Source organism: Curcuma longa, chromosome 2 (assembly GCF_044706935.1).
Source record: "Curcuma longa cultivar G26 ecotype Majalengka, Jawa Barat chromosome 2, ITB_CL_G26_1.1, whole genome shotgun sequence".
NCBI lineage: Eukaryota > Viridiplantae > Streptophyta > Magnoliopsida > Zingiberales > Zingiberaceae > Curcuma > Curcuma longa.
In genome coordinates, this window is record NC_133862.1 from 7,936,351 (window position 1) to 7,954,924 (window position 18,574).

Here is an 18,574-nt window from a genome sequence, read left to right on the forward strand (position 1 = left end):
CTTCTTACACATGGAACTCGATATAGGCAAAACTAAAGATTGTCTCTTTCATTTTCAATAATATTGTTCTCTTTTTTTTTTTTTTTTTGAGTTTTTTTTTACAATAATTCCAATTCGATTTGTTGGTGATTTTTTAAAAATAAAACAATTCAATAGTCCATTCATAATAATAAAAAATTCAAATGTTGCATAATCTTTGTTTGACTGCGCTGCATTTCCAAGTTCCACCGCCGTTTACATTTCTATTCAACGTTTTGACCATTTCCTATCTCTAAAATAATTTTAAAAATTATTTGTATTCAGCCCTTGACTTATTAGTTTTCAAAGTTTAGGGACTAAAGTGACTATTTGTTTCTTAGTCAGTACGACCGTCAAGTTGGGTTAGGCCCGTCGGAATTGGCCCACCCTGCCAAGTAATTTAGACAGATTGGGTTGAAATTTTATCAATCAATTTTAAGATGGATTGAGGTGGATTGACCCGTCTAGGCCCGCGCCCCGCGTGGGTGGGCCCGCGACGGGCTTGAGTTGGCCCGCAGGTCGAAAAAATTTATTTATTTATTTATTTTAAATTTTAAAATTAAAATATAATTATAATTCAAATTTAAATCTTTCAACTTAATCAATTTAAATTATACTTCAAATTTAAAAATTTAAAAATTTAAAATTTTTTTTTATTTTTTAACAGATCCGTGAATTGATCCGTCTAACCCGCGGCCCGCCTTGAGTTGGGTTGGATTGGAGATTTTTCAATCCGTCTCAAATTGATGGGTTAGTCCGTCCCGTCCCATCATATGATGGGTCTGTCATGGTTAATCTGCCTTGTCATGAGTTTGACAGCCCTATGTGTCCCAATAAATAAGCAACCTTCCAGATGTGTCGATTATTAAATTTGTTTCTTAGTCAAACATTTGATGTTTTTTCCTTTATTACTTAACAAATAAATATTTCACATATTGCCATTTACACATATAAAAATTAGGGGCAAAATTGAAAAATGAAACTCCAGGTGCTTAAATTAAATCGACATGTTTGACTAATCATTAACTGATCCCCATCAATTATTTATTTATTTCGGTCTTTAATTTGAAAACAAGGATATGCTCCAATGGCCGTTCCCATAATATATCCTCGAATTCCCATCAGACCGGTGCGCTGACGTTTTCCCCATCAGAACTGTCATTTTGATCGTCGGATTGCGCCGAGATTCGTGATCTGTCCCTTTCGTTAAAACATTCAACGCGCTTTTCTCGCTTCTAAAGGACGCCGTCCCGCCCCGGCTGAGCGGACTGCCTCCTCGAATCCATGGGGGACTCCTCGAGGCAGGGGAGTGGCGCCGCCGCCCCGAGACCTGGCGCCGATGGTCGGGTGACCGAGGCGCGGGGGATGGCGGGGAGGATGCGGATCGAGGATTGCCTGCGGGAGGAGGAGCATGCGGACGAATTGGGCGGAGTCGATCGGCCAAGGCGCAAACTTTGCCCCGTTGTGTCCGCCTCGCGGAAGTTCCTCTTTCGATATCTCTCGTCTTTTAAGAAGCGTTCGGGCGGCGGGGAGGGCAGCCCGAGATCGCCTCGGGCGCCGTTGCTAGGGTGTCGGCATTCGAGGAGGAAAGGGAAGGAGATGCTGCGGGAGGAGGATGGAGTAGAAAAGTCGGCGTCGTTTGATTCCAAGGTGGCGGAGGAGGTTGGTGGAGACGCTACCGTTGGGTCGATGGAGCTTGTCCCAGGTATGTTGCGCAGATCGATTTTGTCTATTCCTACATGGTTGTAGTTGCAGCTTCAATGTTTGATTTATTGTTATTGCTTCAAATTCTGCTCAGCAACCTTCAAAAACTTGCCCTTTCTCATTTTTTTTCTTGTTTATTGTCTGAATTGAGTATCTCTTGTCAAATTTGGATCAAAGGATTAGATGTTAGCCTGCCTATTGAAGCATCACTTGAGTGCTTGCAGTTGCCAAAGTCCTATCGATTCTGAGGTTGGTTCAAGCGAGGTTTTAGGCTGTTCAACTGAGTTAAGTAAAAAAACATATAATGATAACTTCAAATTGAGGTAGAAGTCATAGTTTTTAGCTGAGAATTGTTCTTTGTTAACCAAGCTTGCTAAACTGAAGTTCTCGAAAGATGCAAAAATATTTATTTCTACTACAAGAGCCTACATCAAAAGTGATTGCATGGTATCATCCATTTGATCTCTTTAAATCCAGGACAATTATTTTCATGCCAAATCATTTTGCTAATTTTCCTTGAGAAATTATTGACTTAGATTTAGAAGTGCTTGGACACCATGAATTGGTTCTATCCTATGCAAGAACTCTAAATATAGGTTTTTGAATTTGCTTTGATAAACTATGTGGATAATGGACAGCTAGGTTAATGCAGTTCTCCACTGACACCAGCATAAGCTCTCTGTGGCCTAGCTAAAGTTCATCATCTTTCTTTAGAAAAAGTTAGTTCATCATATTCACCTGTTTCTGTTGTTAAGTGTCAGTGCAGTATCTCGATCTATATTGGTGATTCTGTGTGGCGCAAGATTCATTTCACCCCCTCTAATCAATATACATCTTGGTTCCTTGTCTTAGTTTTAGCAAGAAACAATTTTTATATGAATGACATTCTGTTTATGGCTGCACTGACCAGAACTATGTGAATGCTTAACCCAGGTAGGAAACCTGAGATATCTTTTAACCTAGGAGTGGGAGTTGGAATTGCTTTTGCCCTATCGAGGTGGGAAACTGAATTCAACAGAATGAAAGACCTCCACTTTCAAATGGAAATGCTTCTTAACGATATCAGAAGTGAAGTTGCAAAAACTCACGTTGCTTCTGGCATCCTAAATCCAGGCCATGAATTTGCCTCTTCATCAGATTGTAGTGGGGTTGTTAGTAAATTTAACAATATCTCATTTCAAGATCATGGAGCAAATTTTCATCTGGAAGAAAAGAAGTCTACCGTGGAGTCGCAGCACTTGAATGATCACATTAGGAGCCAGAGTATGGATCAAATGGAAGCAGAACTAGCATTCGAGCTAGAACAGCTGCAGCTCAGCTTGGATGGAAATGACTCCACGACTCTCTCAGAACAAGCAAAACTTGAGGTATACTTATACATATGCCAAGAAATACATCTGTGATCATAATAATTGCCACATTTTTTTTCCCATCATGCTGAAGTTCTCTCTCCTTTTCAATTTTCTTTCCATATGATAGTTAAGATCCTGTCAGGAAATAGTCTGAGTTATTAGTTTTAGACCATGCTTAGTCAATTATACTTAGTTTCTTAGGTAAAAAAATTCAAAACATTCATTTCAGTTTGATCTTTGTTTATTCCTGGAACATGAGAAATTGGAAAAACAACGTGCAATATGATTCCCTTCTGAATAACTTATAACTTAGTAGTTAGCACATGCGGAACTGATAGGATTCATGCCTATTTCTTTAACAAGGGTTTTCGTTAGGTGTATCCACCTAATTGCACTCTGAATCAAGGAAGACATGTTCAAGTGTAGATCATACATGGAAATCATTAGATTTACCTGCAGTATTCTTGTTTACATATAATATAACGTGCCTTGAGAAACAATATAAAAATCTGCTGTCTAATATCTTCATCCCTTAACACAAAATGCTAATATCTTCATTGGAAAAAAAATACAGATAGCCTATGGGAGCTCAAGTTCTTCTGAAAATGGTGACCCTCAAGAAGATTACTACAATGTTCACGGTGGCGTCTCCGCAAGGGAACTAGAGAGAAGATTGTATGAATTAATAAATACAAGGCAACAGCAGCGAATAGCAGAGTTAGAGTCTGCGCTAGAATTGACAACGAAGAGTCTTGGTGACGAAGAAGTTGAGGTTTCTTGGGGTTGGGATGCATCAGTTCCCTCATCACAACATCAGGATATGCTTTCAGTAAATTTTGCTAAGGTCGCAAATGAGGCAAACTTCTGAAAGAAGGGCAAGGCATACTCATATCATTAAACGTGCTGAAGAATGTCTCGAAAGGATCTTGATTCAGTGTCATGTTGTTCAGTTTATTGGGATGCATTCAAAATCAAAGTCAATGTTGCAGCTCAGATTGTGAGCTCCTTTTATTTTTGTTCCCTCTCCCATCTTTGTTAGTGTGTTCATGGGAGCACTGTAGATATTACGATTTGCCCAAAGACTCTTGTTATATATTAAAACTTGTGCATGATTCTATATTAATGCAGATGTTGGTTGATCTTAATTATTGTCACTCGTGATAATCTGAAACAAATAGAAACTTATAGAAAAAAAAGTAGAACCTTTCGTTTTGAATAACAAAATGCTATCAGTAAATTCCCACCTGAAGTTTCAGAACAAGCCTTGCTAGAATGTCTGAATGTAAGTAAACAAAAGAATGTGAATTTCATCTCAATAAACTGATAATGATTAATATATAGAACTAATAATGCATTTACTACTATACCATTCCAAAATGAAAAAACAGCACCACTATCGATTGAAACAGCAATTGTTTCATAGATTAGACCACAACAAGTAGAACATGTTCACAGATGGATAATATAATTTCTACAAACTATTAGAAAATGAACATATATTCCACTTGATAACATAAATCAGTACTGTTGTCAGACAAGGCATGTGCAAGCAGTCCTAAGATAGAAACGTAAATTTTAGAATGGAAATTAAACACTGGTAGTTCAGCAACAGTTAAGATGTTTTGGCACCTAATCCTCGTGACTTTGGCCGCCTGACTGCGGTTAAGGGGGTGGTGATCCCCTGGCCATCTTTCCCCAAGCCTGTGCCAGGAACAAAACCCATCTTCACCATCATCCTCGACCCAAACCCTTTTGTGTGATTCTCAAAGGCACCGATTCCCGCTGTCTCTGATTTTCCTAGTCCATTGTTCTTCGTGATGCTTGTCTCAGCCTCAAATTGAATGCCAAGTCCAAGCGATTTGGGACGTTGCACTACTTCGATTGGTTGAACAATGCCTTGTCCTTCCTTCCCCAACCCAGAGCCTTCCACAAATCCCATCTTGGCCATCATTCTTGAACCAAAGCCCTTTGTATGCACCTCAAATGCACCAATGTTTGAGCTAGTGTTTGTAACCATTGCATGTGAGGTGGCGGTAGAAGTGTCTGGATCCATGGCAGGGGTCTCTTTCTCTGTACCATCTTGCATGACTCCGGAGGAAACAAAGGAGACAGGTCGTTTGGAATACTGCTGCTTCTGAAACCGTCTTCCGGTTCCATTTGCTAGCTTTGCTGGAGCAGACTGGTTCTGGTGAGTTATGGAACCCTTTGCTTTGGTTCTTCTCCAAGACTCAGTCTTGGCACGTGGGCCAACAACAAAGTCATCAACTTCATCGACACTGGGGCCAAGCAACTGAATGGTACAACAAGAACATCATCGGACAAAAACACAATCATCCATTAAAAGAGTTCTAGGGGATTAACAGATAAGTGTTAAGTATGTTTTCCCAATAAACTCATTATACAAAGGAGATCCATCAACCAGAATATCAAAATATAACTAACCGTATTATCAAATATTTGTACTCAAGTACCTTATCCAGCCTAGCTTTGTCCCTTATGGAAGGAAGACATGTTTTCTCAGTCCGGCTCACTGTCACAAATCTGAAAATAATAATCTCAGTCTGATGATTGATTTATGTCTAATAGATTAACTGAAACAAACACTGGCACTGACAAATAATGTCTTAGAGGCTCAAACCATTTCTCAGTAATATTACAATTTACATAGTCGACCTATCTATCTGATGGAACTCAGGCATGAAGAAATAAAGTTATCTACTAATGAGTTTAATAATTATCGAGGACAGAAAATTAGACAAAACAACCTTTTCTTGCCTGAGCCTTGACAACCACTCTTCAGGTGATATACGGATGCAAGTCTCTGGACCTGATGAAGAAAATCAAATGCACCATGACTTCATTGACAAATGAATTTGCATTAACAAAAAATGGATAAGACATAAGAGCATGGTTCCTCAAAAGAAGGGAAGAACGAGGAGGATCACTAGTGTGTACTTGAACGAGTAGGACAGAGAACAAATCATACCTGAGAACAATCACGTGCATGCATTGGTTGGAACGAGAACATATCAACCTCACTAACCACCAACTGTCTAAGTTTCTGCATATAAACATGTGTAAAGCCGATTGTTCATTATTTCTACATATAATCAATACCTATGATCTGTTTAGCAGAATTAATATTTCTAAAAATGGCATATACATGAATCTTATGTAATGTTATAGATCACCATAAGAGCCCAAAATACTGGACATTGTCAATTATCCATGATATGGAACATTAATAATAGGAGGATATGACATTGCCCAATATGAGCAATATAACACATAGCTCTTTAATCGGTTATAAAATCAATAAATAAGCAGAGGATGATTTTAATATTTCCCTTTAGGGATGATTACTAAACTTCCCCCATAGGTGCCATTAACACAAAATCATATAAAGAAAGACAGAAATGTGTTTTTTGAAAAAATTATTGTAGTTGAAGGCTACTTTAAGATTCATAGAGCCTATTTTCCATAAGGTTTGGCCATGATATACCCTCACATAGAGTGCAATGAAAAGACAAGATTCAAAGCACAAATAGTTGAAACAAACACATGATGATGATGATTTTACAGCTACATTAATTCACAAATTTGCTATGCTCCCTAAATTTGAATGCACAAACAAGAATTGGCCTCACATAATTTATTTGATCGAGATCAACACCTCGATTGATCATACGTTGCCGGCGCTTCACAGCAACCAGTTCTTTGCGATACTTCTTTTTCCCCCCTGCAATAAAGTCCAAAATTAGCATTAAACCGATCACACTAGCAGGCGATCAAGCTGAAGATCTACCTGGAACATTGCTTTTCCTTCTAGTAATAGATTCACGTGGCCATGATCGTGAAAGATCAGAAGATGACTTCTTTTTTCGCAATGCTGCCCTGGAGTCTTTTAAAAATATGAAATCCTCAACTGCTGATACTCCAACATCAGCTGCAGGCCAACCCGTACTATGTCGCATGTGTCCCTTTGGTTTCTTTGCTTTGGGCTTCTTCATGCCGTATTCTGAAGATAAATTCATCAAACCAATCGTTGTTAACTTGGTTCTATGCTTGCTAAGATTTTTCCCAGACTTCGGCAAACCATCTTCATCAGATGAATCCAAATTTGCAGCTTCCAGAGAGCCAATATTCAATAATTCCACATCTTCTCCAATTCCTTCCAAATAATCTTGTGCAACTTCGTCATCAATATCAGAATCACTATCTGATGACAAACTACCTCCTTCAGACGAAGAATCATCCTCTTCATCTTCTTCACTATCTCCTTGCGAAGACTCCTCCATATCCTCCTCGTTATCAGAAGACTCCACAATATCAAGCATTCCGTCCTCAACCTGATCTGCATCCTCGTCATCACTGTCATCATCGTTAGACAAGACAATCTCCTCTTCTGGTGATGAAGTGTCCTCAGTGTAGATCCTAACACCTCCAATCGACAAGTAGCCTTCATTTCTCACACTTTTTGTGGTTTCTGGAGTTGAGAAAGATCCAAGCCCCAATATTTCCTCCGCCTCCTCTTCCTCTCCTCCTCCTCCTCCTTCAGCATGGCGAAAACCTAAACCAACACCTCCGATCATCTCCAAATCCAAGCCCAACGTGTCTGTATCATCCTCCTGCTCCGCATCCACCTCGTCCCCGTGATATCCTAACCCCAGACCGCCCACTACCGAAGGATGGTACTCGTAGGAAGGGATCTCAGATTCAAGATGCACGCACGGGCTAGGATCCACGAAGGCCTCAGTAGGCGGGGCATCCCGGGAGCAAGAGATAAGGATCGGGCATCTCGGGTCGTCGCCTCCGCCGGAGGACTCCGCGTGGGCGTAGGTGTACCGGAAGGCGTTCGCCCGCCCACGCATCCGTCGGTCTCCATCCGTCCTCGCCCGACCAGCGGCAGAGCCACCTCCGGGTCTTCCCCGAAGTACTGCATGACCGTAAGAGAAAGTATTTGCACCGGCAGTCTGTGCCCGGCCTCTGCCGCCGTTTTTGTTGGGCCTCCGCCGTCCGCCGCCCATCTCTCGAGCCTCGAGATGGCCGAGATTTCTCGAAAAGGAAATGGAGAAGGGACAAGGTCAAAGCGACCGATAGTCACGTGAGAAGCACATGGAGAAGAATTCGTGTTACAACCATGGAGGCCCAGACTGATATGGGCCTCAGCCCATTTTCTCTTTCAATCGCATGGACTCGATTTATTTGGGCCGCCTATAAAAGGTCTGCTCGATCAAGACCTAGGGTTTACCTCTCTCGGTGTCTCAGTCGCTTTCAACGTGGAGGTCTTCGGCAAGGCGCTCGTCTCTGGTCTCTTCTCAGCTCGAGGCCGAGCATCTACTGGAGGTGATGACCTCTCCTTCTTTATCTAGATCTTTGTAAACTTCGGATCTGTGCTCTTTTGCCTCACCGATTGGCGTTCCAGGTCTCTGAGGTTTGCTCTCATTTTTCTTCCAGGGGTCACCAAATCGGGCAATTACTTGTCTAGATTCATGGCCACCAAGTCCAACACCAAGAACAGTACGTGTTACTACGACATGTATATACGTTTTATTTTCTGAAATAATGTAAATTTGAATGTATATTTGTTGTAATTTTCTCAGCAGCATCAAAGAAGAAGGAGGTGAAGAAAGAAACTGGACTCGGTTTGACCTACAAGAAAGATGAGAATTTTGGTGAATGGTACTCTGAGGTGGGTACGCGTGCATAAAAATTTGTATTGCCGTGTATTGTTTCATCGTCGTGGCACTAATTTATTTCTTTTTTTCCCGTCAGGTTGTTGTTACTAGTGAAATGATTGAGTACTACGACATATCTGGTTGCTACATCTTGAGACCATGGTCAATGGCCATTTGGGAAACCTTACAAGTAAGTGTTAGACTCAGATTCATGTTCTAGCATCTGTTTCTTTTAGACATCGTCTTCTAATTAGTCCCATCAATGATCGGCACAATAAATACCAGTGGCATGTTGTATATTTCTATTTCTTAATGTGTGAAATTTATTGTATCTTACATGCAGACTTTTTTTGATGCTGAAATAAAAAAGATGAATATCAAGAATGCTTATTTCCCTCTATTCGTTACTGAAAATGTCCTTCAAAGGGAAAAGGATCATATTGAAGGTTTTGCTCCTGAGGTAAAATTTTTAGCTTATTTTATGGAGCTATGTCTCTAGTGAATTTGACTTCATTTTTGATGTAAAAGTAGCAGTTCTTTCCTTGCTCTTTTGTGGGGAAAATATTGATGGTGCCTTTTCAAACTATAGCCAAGGGATTGATTAAACATAGAGAAAAGTGGAAAGAAAGAGAGAAGGCACTAGTAAGAGAGCATCTTGGTATGGTAGTAATGTGGATACGGGGTTGGAGATCAGCAGGAGATTTCTTTTCAGTATCATGGATGTCTGGCTTGACATAGTATATTGTAACATTGTTGTGGATGTCAGTTATATTGAAAAGACATCAATAATTGAAGGGCAGTTATCTTTGTATACACTGAGACAAGCAATCAATCTTTACCTTACATGTTTAACTTTTTTTCTGTCCAAAAATGGGTATACAAAAGGTTTTCATTTTCTCACTTTGTCATTGTCTTATAGCAATTGATAACTGAAACCTTATATTAGAGTTTGGCGATTATTATTTCATGCTAATTTTGCATTTGATGGTGATAATATTTTTGTGTGATACAATAAAGTGTATAGTTTTATAATCAAAATCCTGCTATATATTAAAGACCAGCATCAATTGTTTGTTTAGCAGTGATGCATAATAGCACAAGCACACAGGATCATTTTTTGTATATTGAATTAATTTGTTGATAGATTAAGGAGTGGTTCTGTTTGACTATAGATCCTGTATTTGTTGTAGCTTGTTTAGTGTTGCATTCATGTGATGATAATAAATTTTAAGGGTTTCTGACACTTGAAGTTGGATCTTTTGGATTATCGTAGTTAGTTTTTGTTCTCAACTCTTTGTATCCTCAATGTCCATGTGACCATGTACCATTGTTCTTTCTTGCAGGTTGCATGGGTGACCAAGTCTGGACAATCTGAGTTGGAAGTGCCTATTGCAATACGTCCCACAAGTGAGACTGTTATGTATCCATATTTTTCAAAATGGATCAGGGGCCATCGTGATTTGCCATTGAAGCTTAACCAATGGTGCAATGTTGTTAGATGGGAATTCAGCCACCCTACTCCTTTTATCAGGTATTTTTCATGTTTTTTTTGATTTCACATGAATCAGGTCCTTGTCATCTGAAGTCTTTGAGTTTAACTTCTTCAGAAACATGTATTTGAGGTTTTCTAAATCCTTAACGTTGTAGTGCCTAAATTTGGTTTAAACAATGAGGGATTTTCTATGTATTTAGCCAAAATCAAAATTTGTAACAATTTTAGACTCAAAAGTATTTAAGTTGTTGTAGATTTAACCTCTAATTAAATGCCAGTTAAAACTTTTGTCAAGTCATCGATGCAGCTTGATTAATGTCATCAAAGGTTTGCCAATATTGAAATATGGTGCATCTTTTCAGCGCCCTCTCAACCCCTTCTGTTGTGCACTCATATACCCAATCCCCACATGTTGAGTTCCATCGTTTGTCCCAAGAGAATGAGAGCTCATTGGTGTTTCCCACCACCAGCTCATTGCTTAATACATCCTTGCATTGCCACAAAGATTTACATCACAGTCGTGCTATCATGATAATCACCACCATGAATACTTTTAAAAAAAGGTAGATCCGCTACCTCAACGACCTCTCTAGAGCTGGCCCCACGGATATGGAGGGAGGTTCATTCAGGTACACAGGAGTTAGGGGCATGGTGGGGTTGACCACGCAGGTCATCACCTCTTGGGAATCGACCCCTGACCATTACGCCAACAATACCATGCACCCACCTTTGGTGCTACGCCCTAAGGGCACCATGAATACTTTTAAGATTTCCTTGAGCATACACTTGGCATTAACATCTACTGTAGTTATGGTGATCCCTCCTATGTCGATTGCATGTGGACCATTTGAGCTATCACCCTGTGCATCACACGTGCGAGGGCCTAGATTATCCCTGATAGGCTTTACAACAACACCACCACGATGAGAGTATGAGCCATGAATAATTGTTGCCATATAATTGTCACTCAACCAGGATCTTAGAGGAATTTGACAAGGAGTGCAAGGGAGGTGTACTTTGCCTGTGTGCCAATCTGATGGAGTGAGTTGGCTATGCCTACAGCAAAGAAGATCTTACCAACCTGATGAAGCATCTAGTGATCCAATAGCTATAGATCAACAATATGCATGGATAGTGAAAACATGAACAATGTCAGCAAGGATGTAGTTAAAGTAGTAGGTGGTGTGATGGGCATTGGTTGGATGGTGGAATGAGAGGACAAGGAAGTGAAAACTAGTGGACTCCTCACCGAGGAAGCCATTGGCTGCTAAGTGAATGATCAGAAGATCTTGCCAGCCTGATGAAGGGTCTAGTGATCAAACAGCTATAGATCAACAATATGCATGGATAGTGAAAGTAGTAGGTGATTTGAAGGGCATTGGTTGGATGGTGGAACGAGAGGACAAGGAAGGAAAAACTAGTGAACTCCTTACGAGGAAGCCATTGGCTGCTTAGTGAATGATAAGAATGATGGTGTTGAGGTGATGGGTGAAGAAGAGGATATTGGTGAGTCAACTACCAAATCTACCATATGACTTTTTGTACCTTTTTTTTTCACAAGTTAAAGAAATGTTTTATGTTAATCGGTGCCAATGTTTGAAAAAGTGGCCCAGCCACATATGGCTGGTTGTCTAGGAGTTTTGGACAAGTGGTCGTACATGATATATGGTCCGTTAAGTAAGATTCAAGCACTTATGTCATGGTTTTTTGATTAACTCATGATTATAAAAATTGATAAATTAACATGGGCTTACTTAAGCGGTTATTTTTTCAAGTTATAAATATTTTATAATTAATTATATTCCAATAAATATAATGTATTCATTGTTGTATAGTGCATTGTACGAATTTTTTATGTGGAATTATAAATTAAATAGATCAATTATTATACTTTGTTGAATATGTGTTAATAATTATTATCAAAAATATTTTTGGAATTTTAAAATCTTGATGACATATGCCCTTGCATTTAGATATGAGCTTTATGCAGTTGGTCGACAGCCTGTTGTCTGGAAACACCTTTTAAAACATTGGTCATCACAAGTGAAACATCTCATTTCACCCATTGATCAATACAAAAAACTAGATTGAGACATCGAAACCCTCAATGTCTTCCTCGACGTGAAGTGCTCTTTATCCTCCAACAACAATGTGACATGTGGGTGGTGAACAATTTCTTCTCTAGCAATGATAGAAGCGAGTCTTCTTTCTCGTCGAGAAGATGAGATTCCTCCAGTGACAAGTGGCAAATGAGGATCCTCGCTAAGATAGTTGCAAGACTTTTTCTAGCAGCAGGACAAGGCTTCTTCCTCGTTTCGTATTTCCTCCTTCGCCCTTCTTCTATCGACTTAAGGCTTGTCATACGACCCCTTGGCCAATTCTTGAAGTCTTTTTCTTTCCATTATTGTTAAGGCTGGGAACAAGCATAGGCATCATGATCAACACAACTCCAACATGTATCATTCCAACCAAAGATCAGCCTGGAACAAGACTTTAAAGTCTTTTTTTTTCAAATCAATTAGATGTCAATGAATTTGCCCATGCCATGTCAACTCCTTCATTTATCTCATATATTGGAGAAAACTCTTTCCTTCATTTGAACCGTTAAAGCAAAAAACAAATATGTAGTATTGAGACAAGTGACGTCTGTTAATGAAATTTGATTTTGTTACTGATACTCATTCCATAGTTTGGTGAAATGACATCTAATATTAACTATTCTTTTGTACAATGTGCTAAATCTTAAAAAAAAAATGAGATTCTCTACAATTGTCTGAGTTGTCTCTTTCTTATTGGGATTTAGGCACTGTCTTCTTAACTGACTGTGGTCATATTTTTCTTATCTGAAGGAGCCGAGAATTTCTATGGCAAGAAGGGCATACAGCTTTTGCAACTCAAGCTGAAGCAGATCAAGAGGTACCTGAGTAGTACATCTGTGTGATAGTAATTAGCCATGTTGGCTAAAAAAAGTATGGTTATCTGAGTATTGGTTGACAATTGATGTAATACTATGATGAAGGTATTCTCAGGTGTTACTTAACAACCACTGAATAACCCAATGATAAGACATCCAAATCAAATATGATTGAAGTTTTTTTTTTAAAAAAAAAACTTTTATACCTGCTGATAGATTGCTTGGTTTCATCCATTTGATTTTTTTTTTTTCTGATATCATATGTTGTAAAGGCTAAGAGCCTCAAAAAAGCCCTCTTCAGGTGCTCATATTGGATTCTCAAAGTTGTGTTTTGGTTATAGTTCTAGTTGAAAGTGGCATGACATGCAATCTGTGTGAAACTCATAGTTGTTTTAAAATTAGCCAGTTTGTCGATAAAGCTAGCCTCAATCCTATGTCATTGTTTCAGGTACTTCAAATCTTGGAATTATATAGGAAAATATATGAAGAGTTCCTTGCAGTTCCTATTATTAAGGGTAGGAAAAGTGAATTAGAAAAGTTTGCTGGTGGCTATTATACTACCACTGTCGAGGTACTAATGATTATTTCTATCTGCAATTCTCTTTCTGCATACTATATGGTTGATTTATTAATCAAAAGCAGTGCCTTTTGCCTGAAGCATAAAAAAACACTTTTCCTAGTTTTCTAAGAATTATTGACAATCTTCCAGGCCTTTATTCCAAATACTGGCCGTGGAATACAAGGTGCAACCTCACATTGCTTGGGACAAAACTTTGCAAAGATGTTTGAGATAAATTTTGAGAATGAGAAGGGCGAGAAGTCTATGGTCTGGCAGAATTCTTGGGCATACACTACTCGAACGGTAATTTTTTTATCCTACTTCTTTGTTGATGATCTTAGGCACATCTGATGTTGCAGATAATTTATCTGTATAGAAGCTTAATCCTAGCATTGAAATATTCATTCTTGCATCTTTCTAATGGTCTACTTTTATTTATTTTTATATTGTGACATTACTACTGGCATAGACAATTTGTTCAGGCAATAACTATTTCTTATAAACAAGAAAATGAAGCACACGATACAGTTTTTGAAGTTTATTTGAGTCTTTTAATAGTAAGTTCTTGAAGTTTGTGATCATTGTATGCTTTTGTTCAAGGTGGGCCAAGTTCATGGTACTTCAATTAATAGTTGAACTTGGAGATTGATCTGCCAACTATAATTTAAAAACTTCATAATTGCAAAAGAAGCATCATAGGAATTGATCATTTATCATTTTCAGGTAATTTATGTCATATTTCAAGTATAATATAGATCAATTTTCATCTGACAGCACAAAAGGCAGATAATCTCCATTTCTGTTGCTGACCCATAGGTTGTAAGTGCACTAAGTGATTTAACGTGTATTGTTTAAGTTTCTGAATTTCTGAAATTAGTTTTGACTGCACCAAGTACGAGGCTTGTCTGCACATACAAAGTAAGAAAAATTTGTTTGATGCATGAGGATTATCTTAGCATAAGCAAATTAGTATTTGCCAGAAGCCCAGACTGTTATCGGATGATTAGCATACTACAGTGTTAACTATACTACTGTACATTTCCATTGAATGTTACTAACCAGCCACAATACATCCTCTTGCAATTGGATCATGAAATGTAATGCCCCAAATCCCACATCCGAAGTCATGGGTTCAAAATTTTTGGAGATGTTTTATTTGAAGAAAATTAATAGCATGTTGCATTTGATGAAGGGATATTGATTTTTAATGGTTTATTTCTTCTGAGAGATTTTATGTGCCTATTGATAATTAGTCAGCAATCCTTGGCTTTTATGCACTGTCAATCCCACTATTGCTGTGCTCGATAGCAACTGGCACCTGGTTGACAGACACTTTGCTAGAGTGTCTGCCTTTCCTAATGTTCAGATTTGTGCAGATTGGAGTTATGGTGATGGTCCATGGAGATGATAAAGGCTTGGTTTTACCACCCAAAGTGGCAGCAGTACAAGTTGTTGTCATTCCTGTACCATACAAGGATGCAGATACAGATGCTATTTTTAATGCTTGCTCATCAACAGTTAAGACGCTTTGTGAAGCAGGCTTCAGAGCTGAAACTGACTTGAGAGATAACTATTCCCCTGGCTGGAAGTATTCACACTGGGAAATGAAAGGTGTTCCTTTGAGGATTGAAATTGGACCAAAGGATTTAGCAAATAACCAGGTAAACTCAATCTGTGTGTGATTGCAGTTGCAAGTTTAGTCACATTGACACTCATGGTTGCAGTTAGAAGTTCACACGTGCATTCACGCTCTTGTTTGCAGTCGTTAAACAATTTCATGCTTCAGTGTCTCCATGGGGCTTTGTTTCCCTTCTTTACTTGTTTTGATGCAATAACACTTTCATAACCTAGGTTTGAGGCTTAATATTTGGTGATAATTTCACATTTGGAGTTGGATCTCCTCTGTTTAAGAATTAATATCTCCACACTTGGAGTTGGGTCTCCACTGTTTCAGAATTAGATATTTAATTGAGAGTTCCAGCACATCTATATATATGTTTATCGGTTGTCAAACTGTCAGTGGTGTGTTACGACCTTGTTTGATAGAAAAAAGGTTACTATTTTGTCTATGGAAGTGTGGTTCTATTGTAGTATTTTTGCAAGTCACATGGATGATCCTTAGATGGGTTTTGTTCATTGTATCATTTTGTTATTTAAAAGGTGAGAAATCTCACATTCAACTCTGCAGGTACGAGTTGTTCGTCGTGACAATGGTGCTAAAACAGATATACCAACAGGAACTTTGGTGGATCAAGTGAAAGAGATACTCACAAGCATCCAGGAATGCTTGTTTAATGCTGCAAAACAGAAGAGAGATGCATGCATAAAGATTGTCAACACTTGGGATGAGTTTGTCTCTGCTTTGAATGAGAAAAAGATGATCCTTGCTCCTTGGTGTGATGAAGAGGTACATCCTTTTCCATAATCAAGAGATTCTTGTCATAAGCCATTCATGCATCTTTTATGATTTAATTTGAAATTGTTACTTTTTTGGATGGTACAAGGGGTAGAAGCTGAAACATCTCAATGTGCTGTTATTTATTTATTCACAAGATGAACTAATTTATTGTCATCAGCTGTTTTTCCAAAAAAAACATTTGTTCTGTGTGCATTATTTATCATATTGATGTTCTATTGGTTTAGTTGTATACATTAGTTGGCTTCAGGCCTATTAAAGATCCACTGTAGAATTAAACTTGTCTTTATGTTGCTTATCTGTTTTTTGCCCTCTTTAACAATGTCGAATGTTGTAGTTGACGACTGGTGTTGTTTATGTTCATTGATCTACAGGAAGTTGAGAAGGATGTAAAAACTCGAACAAAGGGTGAACTTGGAGCTGCCAAGTCCTTGTGCATTCCATTTGATCAGCCAAACCTCCCTGAAGGTACCCTTATACTTTTACGTTGATCTCCACAAAGTACACCTCATGATTACATACCCTAATTGAAGACCCTATTCATCTAGGAAGCAAATAGCTTTTTACAAAATTAAGAAAGATTGAGGAGAGAATGTGATTAAATCATCACCAGTAACTTGACATAACACCTTCCATAGCTACCCTGTAGGCTAGTTTCAAGCTTTTGTAATTTTCTTCTTGAATTCTATCCTCCTAAAGGACCCCAATAAACAAAGGCACTTTTGGTGAGTTAATTTTCTAAATCCAGCATGGGTTGGAAACTAGATATCTCAATTGGCTAATCCATGTTTGAGTTGAGGTGTTTGTTCATTGCAAATCTAAATGAGAGGTTTAAGAACATGTTTTAACATTTCTTTATAAGATTTGGGATGTGGATAAATCTTGATTACAAAGTTCATGATACAAAAGAGTATCATCTCTAGACGTAATTAGCTAGCTTATTGGAGCTTAGGATTATTCTGAACCTTAGCGGATCTTTTCTGATGCACATATAGTAGATCTTTGATGTGAAGAAAAAAATTTGCTGGAATCAACATCTTTATATGTTTTGTTTCTCTTTTATGAGTATTGTTCTTTTCATATCTTTTCCTTGTTAAAACCACATTATGATTTATGCTTCAGTTTTCAACATCAAGTCTCGTTCACCCTTGCAAAACTGTTGGATTTCGTCTGGTTTACAATTTTAGTGCTCTCTTTATCATCATTTTATTTGTTTTATATGTCTAATGCCACTCCACTGGACCATCATGATTTTTTTTGTTCATATTATTTGCAGGCACTCTTTGCTTTGCCTCAGGAAAGCCTGCAAAGAAGTGGGCATACTGGGGACGAAGCTACTAGGTAGATTGATGCATTGAGAAACTTTTTTCGGACATTTAATTATGAGTTTTACAATTTCTGCTTCCAAGATTTTTTTCAAGTGTGATGTGCCAAAATTAAGTAGATATACAAGTACTTAATCAGTTAAAAAGAAAAGGTTGATGAGACTAGTTTTGGTTTAACTAAGAAAATATTGAGTCTGATGGGTTGTCTGGATTCAATCGCAAGGCGTGAACATTTTCCCATGGTTACTTTCACATTAAGCAATATGAGCATTCATTAATGAGAAAAGTCGACCTACTGATAACTGGGGTTAGTGCTGTTAAACAAGGAGTTTGTTTGCAATGATTAAGTACATCAATAAGCTGGATAGTTATTACACTCGTCCTTTGCGAGTGTATATACTCTTCTAAGTATATTTTTTCTACTCCAAAACAAGTGAGAATTTGGTCTATTTTTGAATTATGTTACTAACAAGTTCCAATTTTATTACCAGAATGATGAATTAGAGTAGATGATTACAAGCTAAACCGATTGGTTCTTATGACATTTTTTGTCCCAATGAATTCTCATCTTTTTGGTATACAACTAACGATTTAGGTAGTCAACAAGTCAACTGTTTCAAATTATGAATGATCTTGGCCATCAAGCAATGTGAAAAGAACAAGCAAAAGAAAACTTTGAATGCTTCCAACACTTAGAAACATATGTTGCTTATCCTCAAGACGATAATTTTCGTCAATACAAAATCTCAAAAAAAAAAATAGACCCTTTTGGATTTATTATATAAAATCTTATTTTACATTATAAAAAATTATTTTCATCATTCAAATCCATAATAATTTTACCGAGGCTCGGACCTCGCCGATTTAATAATAAATAAATTGAGATTAAAGAGGCTATAGATTTGGCGCAAAACCAAAATGTTACAATAATTTTTTTTAAAAAAAACAAAATTATAGCATATGTAAATCAGTACAATGCATGTACTTGATTTTTTGAAAAACAAATTTAAACAAATTCATTAAAAAGAGTTTACCGATATCTTGTGTGCTTTCGTTTTTTTAATAGTTTAATTTAATTCAGTATAATTTAAAACCAGCGCATAAGTAGCACGAGAA

General features: G+C 38.0%; 3 protein-coding genes across 8 annotated transcripts; 2 read left to right on the plus strand and 1 right to left on the minus strand.

Moving 5' to 3' along the window:
- Positions 1 to 1,302: 1,302 nt before the first annotated feature.
- LOC141822097 (protein POLAR LOCALIZATION DURING ASYMMETRIC DIVISION AND REDISTRIBUTION-like) lies at positions 1,303 to 4,188 on the plus strand. Its single transcript, XM_074709523.1, has 3 exons — positions 1,303 to 1,723; positions 2,656 to 3,089; positions 3,649 to 4,188. Exons 1-3 carry the CDS (start codon positions 1,303 to 1,305, stop codon positions 3,940 to 3,942), a joined length of 1,149 nt encoding a protein of 382 aa, XP_074565624.1. The 3' UTR covers positions 3,943 to 4,188.
- A 263-nt stretch (positions 4,189 to 4,451) lies between these two features.
- On the minus strand, positions 4,452 to 8,108 carry LOC141815609 (uncharacterized). Its single transcript, XM_074703561.1, has 6 exons — positions 6,880 to 8,108; positions 6,722 to 6,813; positions 6,061 to 6,135; positions 5,840 to 5,901; positions 5,546 to 5,615; positions 4,452 to 5,364 (listed from the first exon to the last, which is right to left on the minus strand). Exons 1-6 carry the CDS (start codon positions 8,099 to 8,101, stop codon positions 4,687 to 4,689), a joined length of 2,199 nt encoding a protein of 732 aa, XP_074559662.1. The 5' UTR covers positions 8,102 to 8,108; the 3' UTR covers positions 4,452 to 4,686.
- A 229-nt stretch (positions 8,109 to 8,337) lies between these two features.
- LOC141821953 (proline--tRNA ligase, cytoplasmic) lies at positions 8,338 to 17,609 on the plus strand. 6 transcript variants are annotated; one of them, XM_074709344.1, is made up of 13 exons: positions 8,338 to 8,420; positions 8,532 to 8,594; positions 8,678 to 8,766; positions 8,850 to 8,942; positions 9,096 to 9,212; positions 10,096 to 10,283; positions 13,094 to 13,160; positions 13,607 to 13,729; positions 13,868 to 14,020; positions 15,094 to 15,378; positions 15,906 to 16,124; positions 16,508 to 16,601; positions 17,410 to 17,609. In XM_074709344.1, exons 2-13 carry the CDS (start codon positions 8,567 to 8,569, stop codon positions 17,472 to 17,474), a joined length of 1,521 nt encoding a protein of 506 aa, XP_074565445.1. In that variant the 5' UTR covers positions 8,338 to 8,420; positions 8,532 to 8,566; the 3' UTR covers positions 17,475 to 17,609. The 6 variants fall into 6 exon arrangements, with proteins under 6 accessions (XP_074565445.1, XP_074565448.1, XP_074565446.1 ...); XM_074709347.1 differs by having other exon boundaries at positions 8,681 to 8,766; XM_074709345.1 differs by having other exon boundaries at positions 8,341 to 8,420; positions 8,500 to 8,594.
- Positions 17,610 to 18,574: the final 965 nt, after the last annotated feature.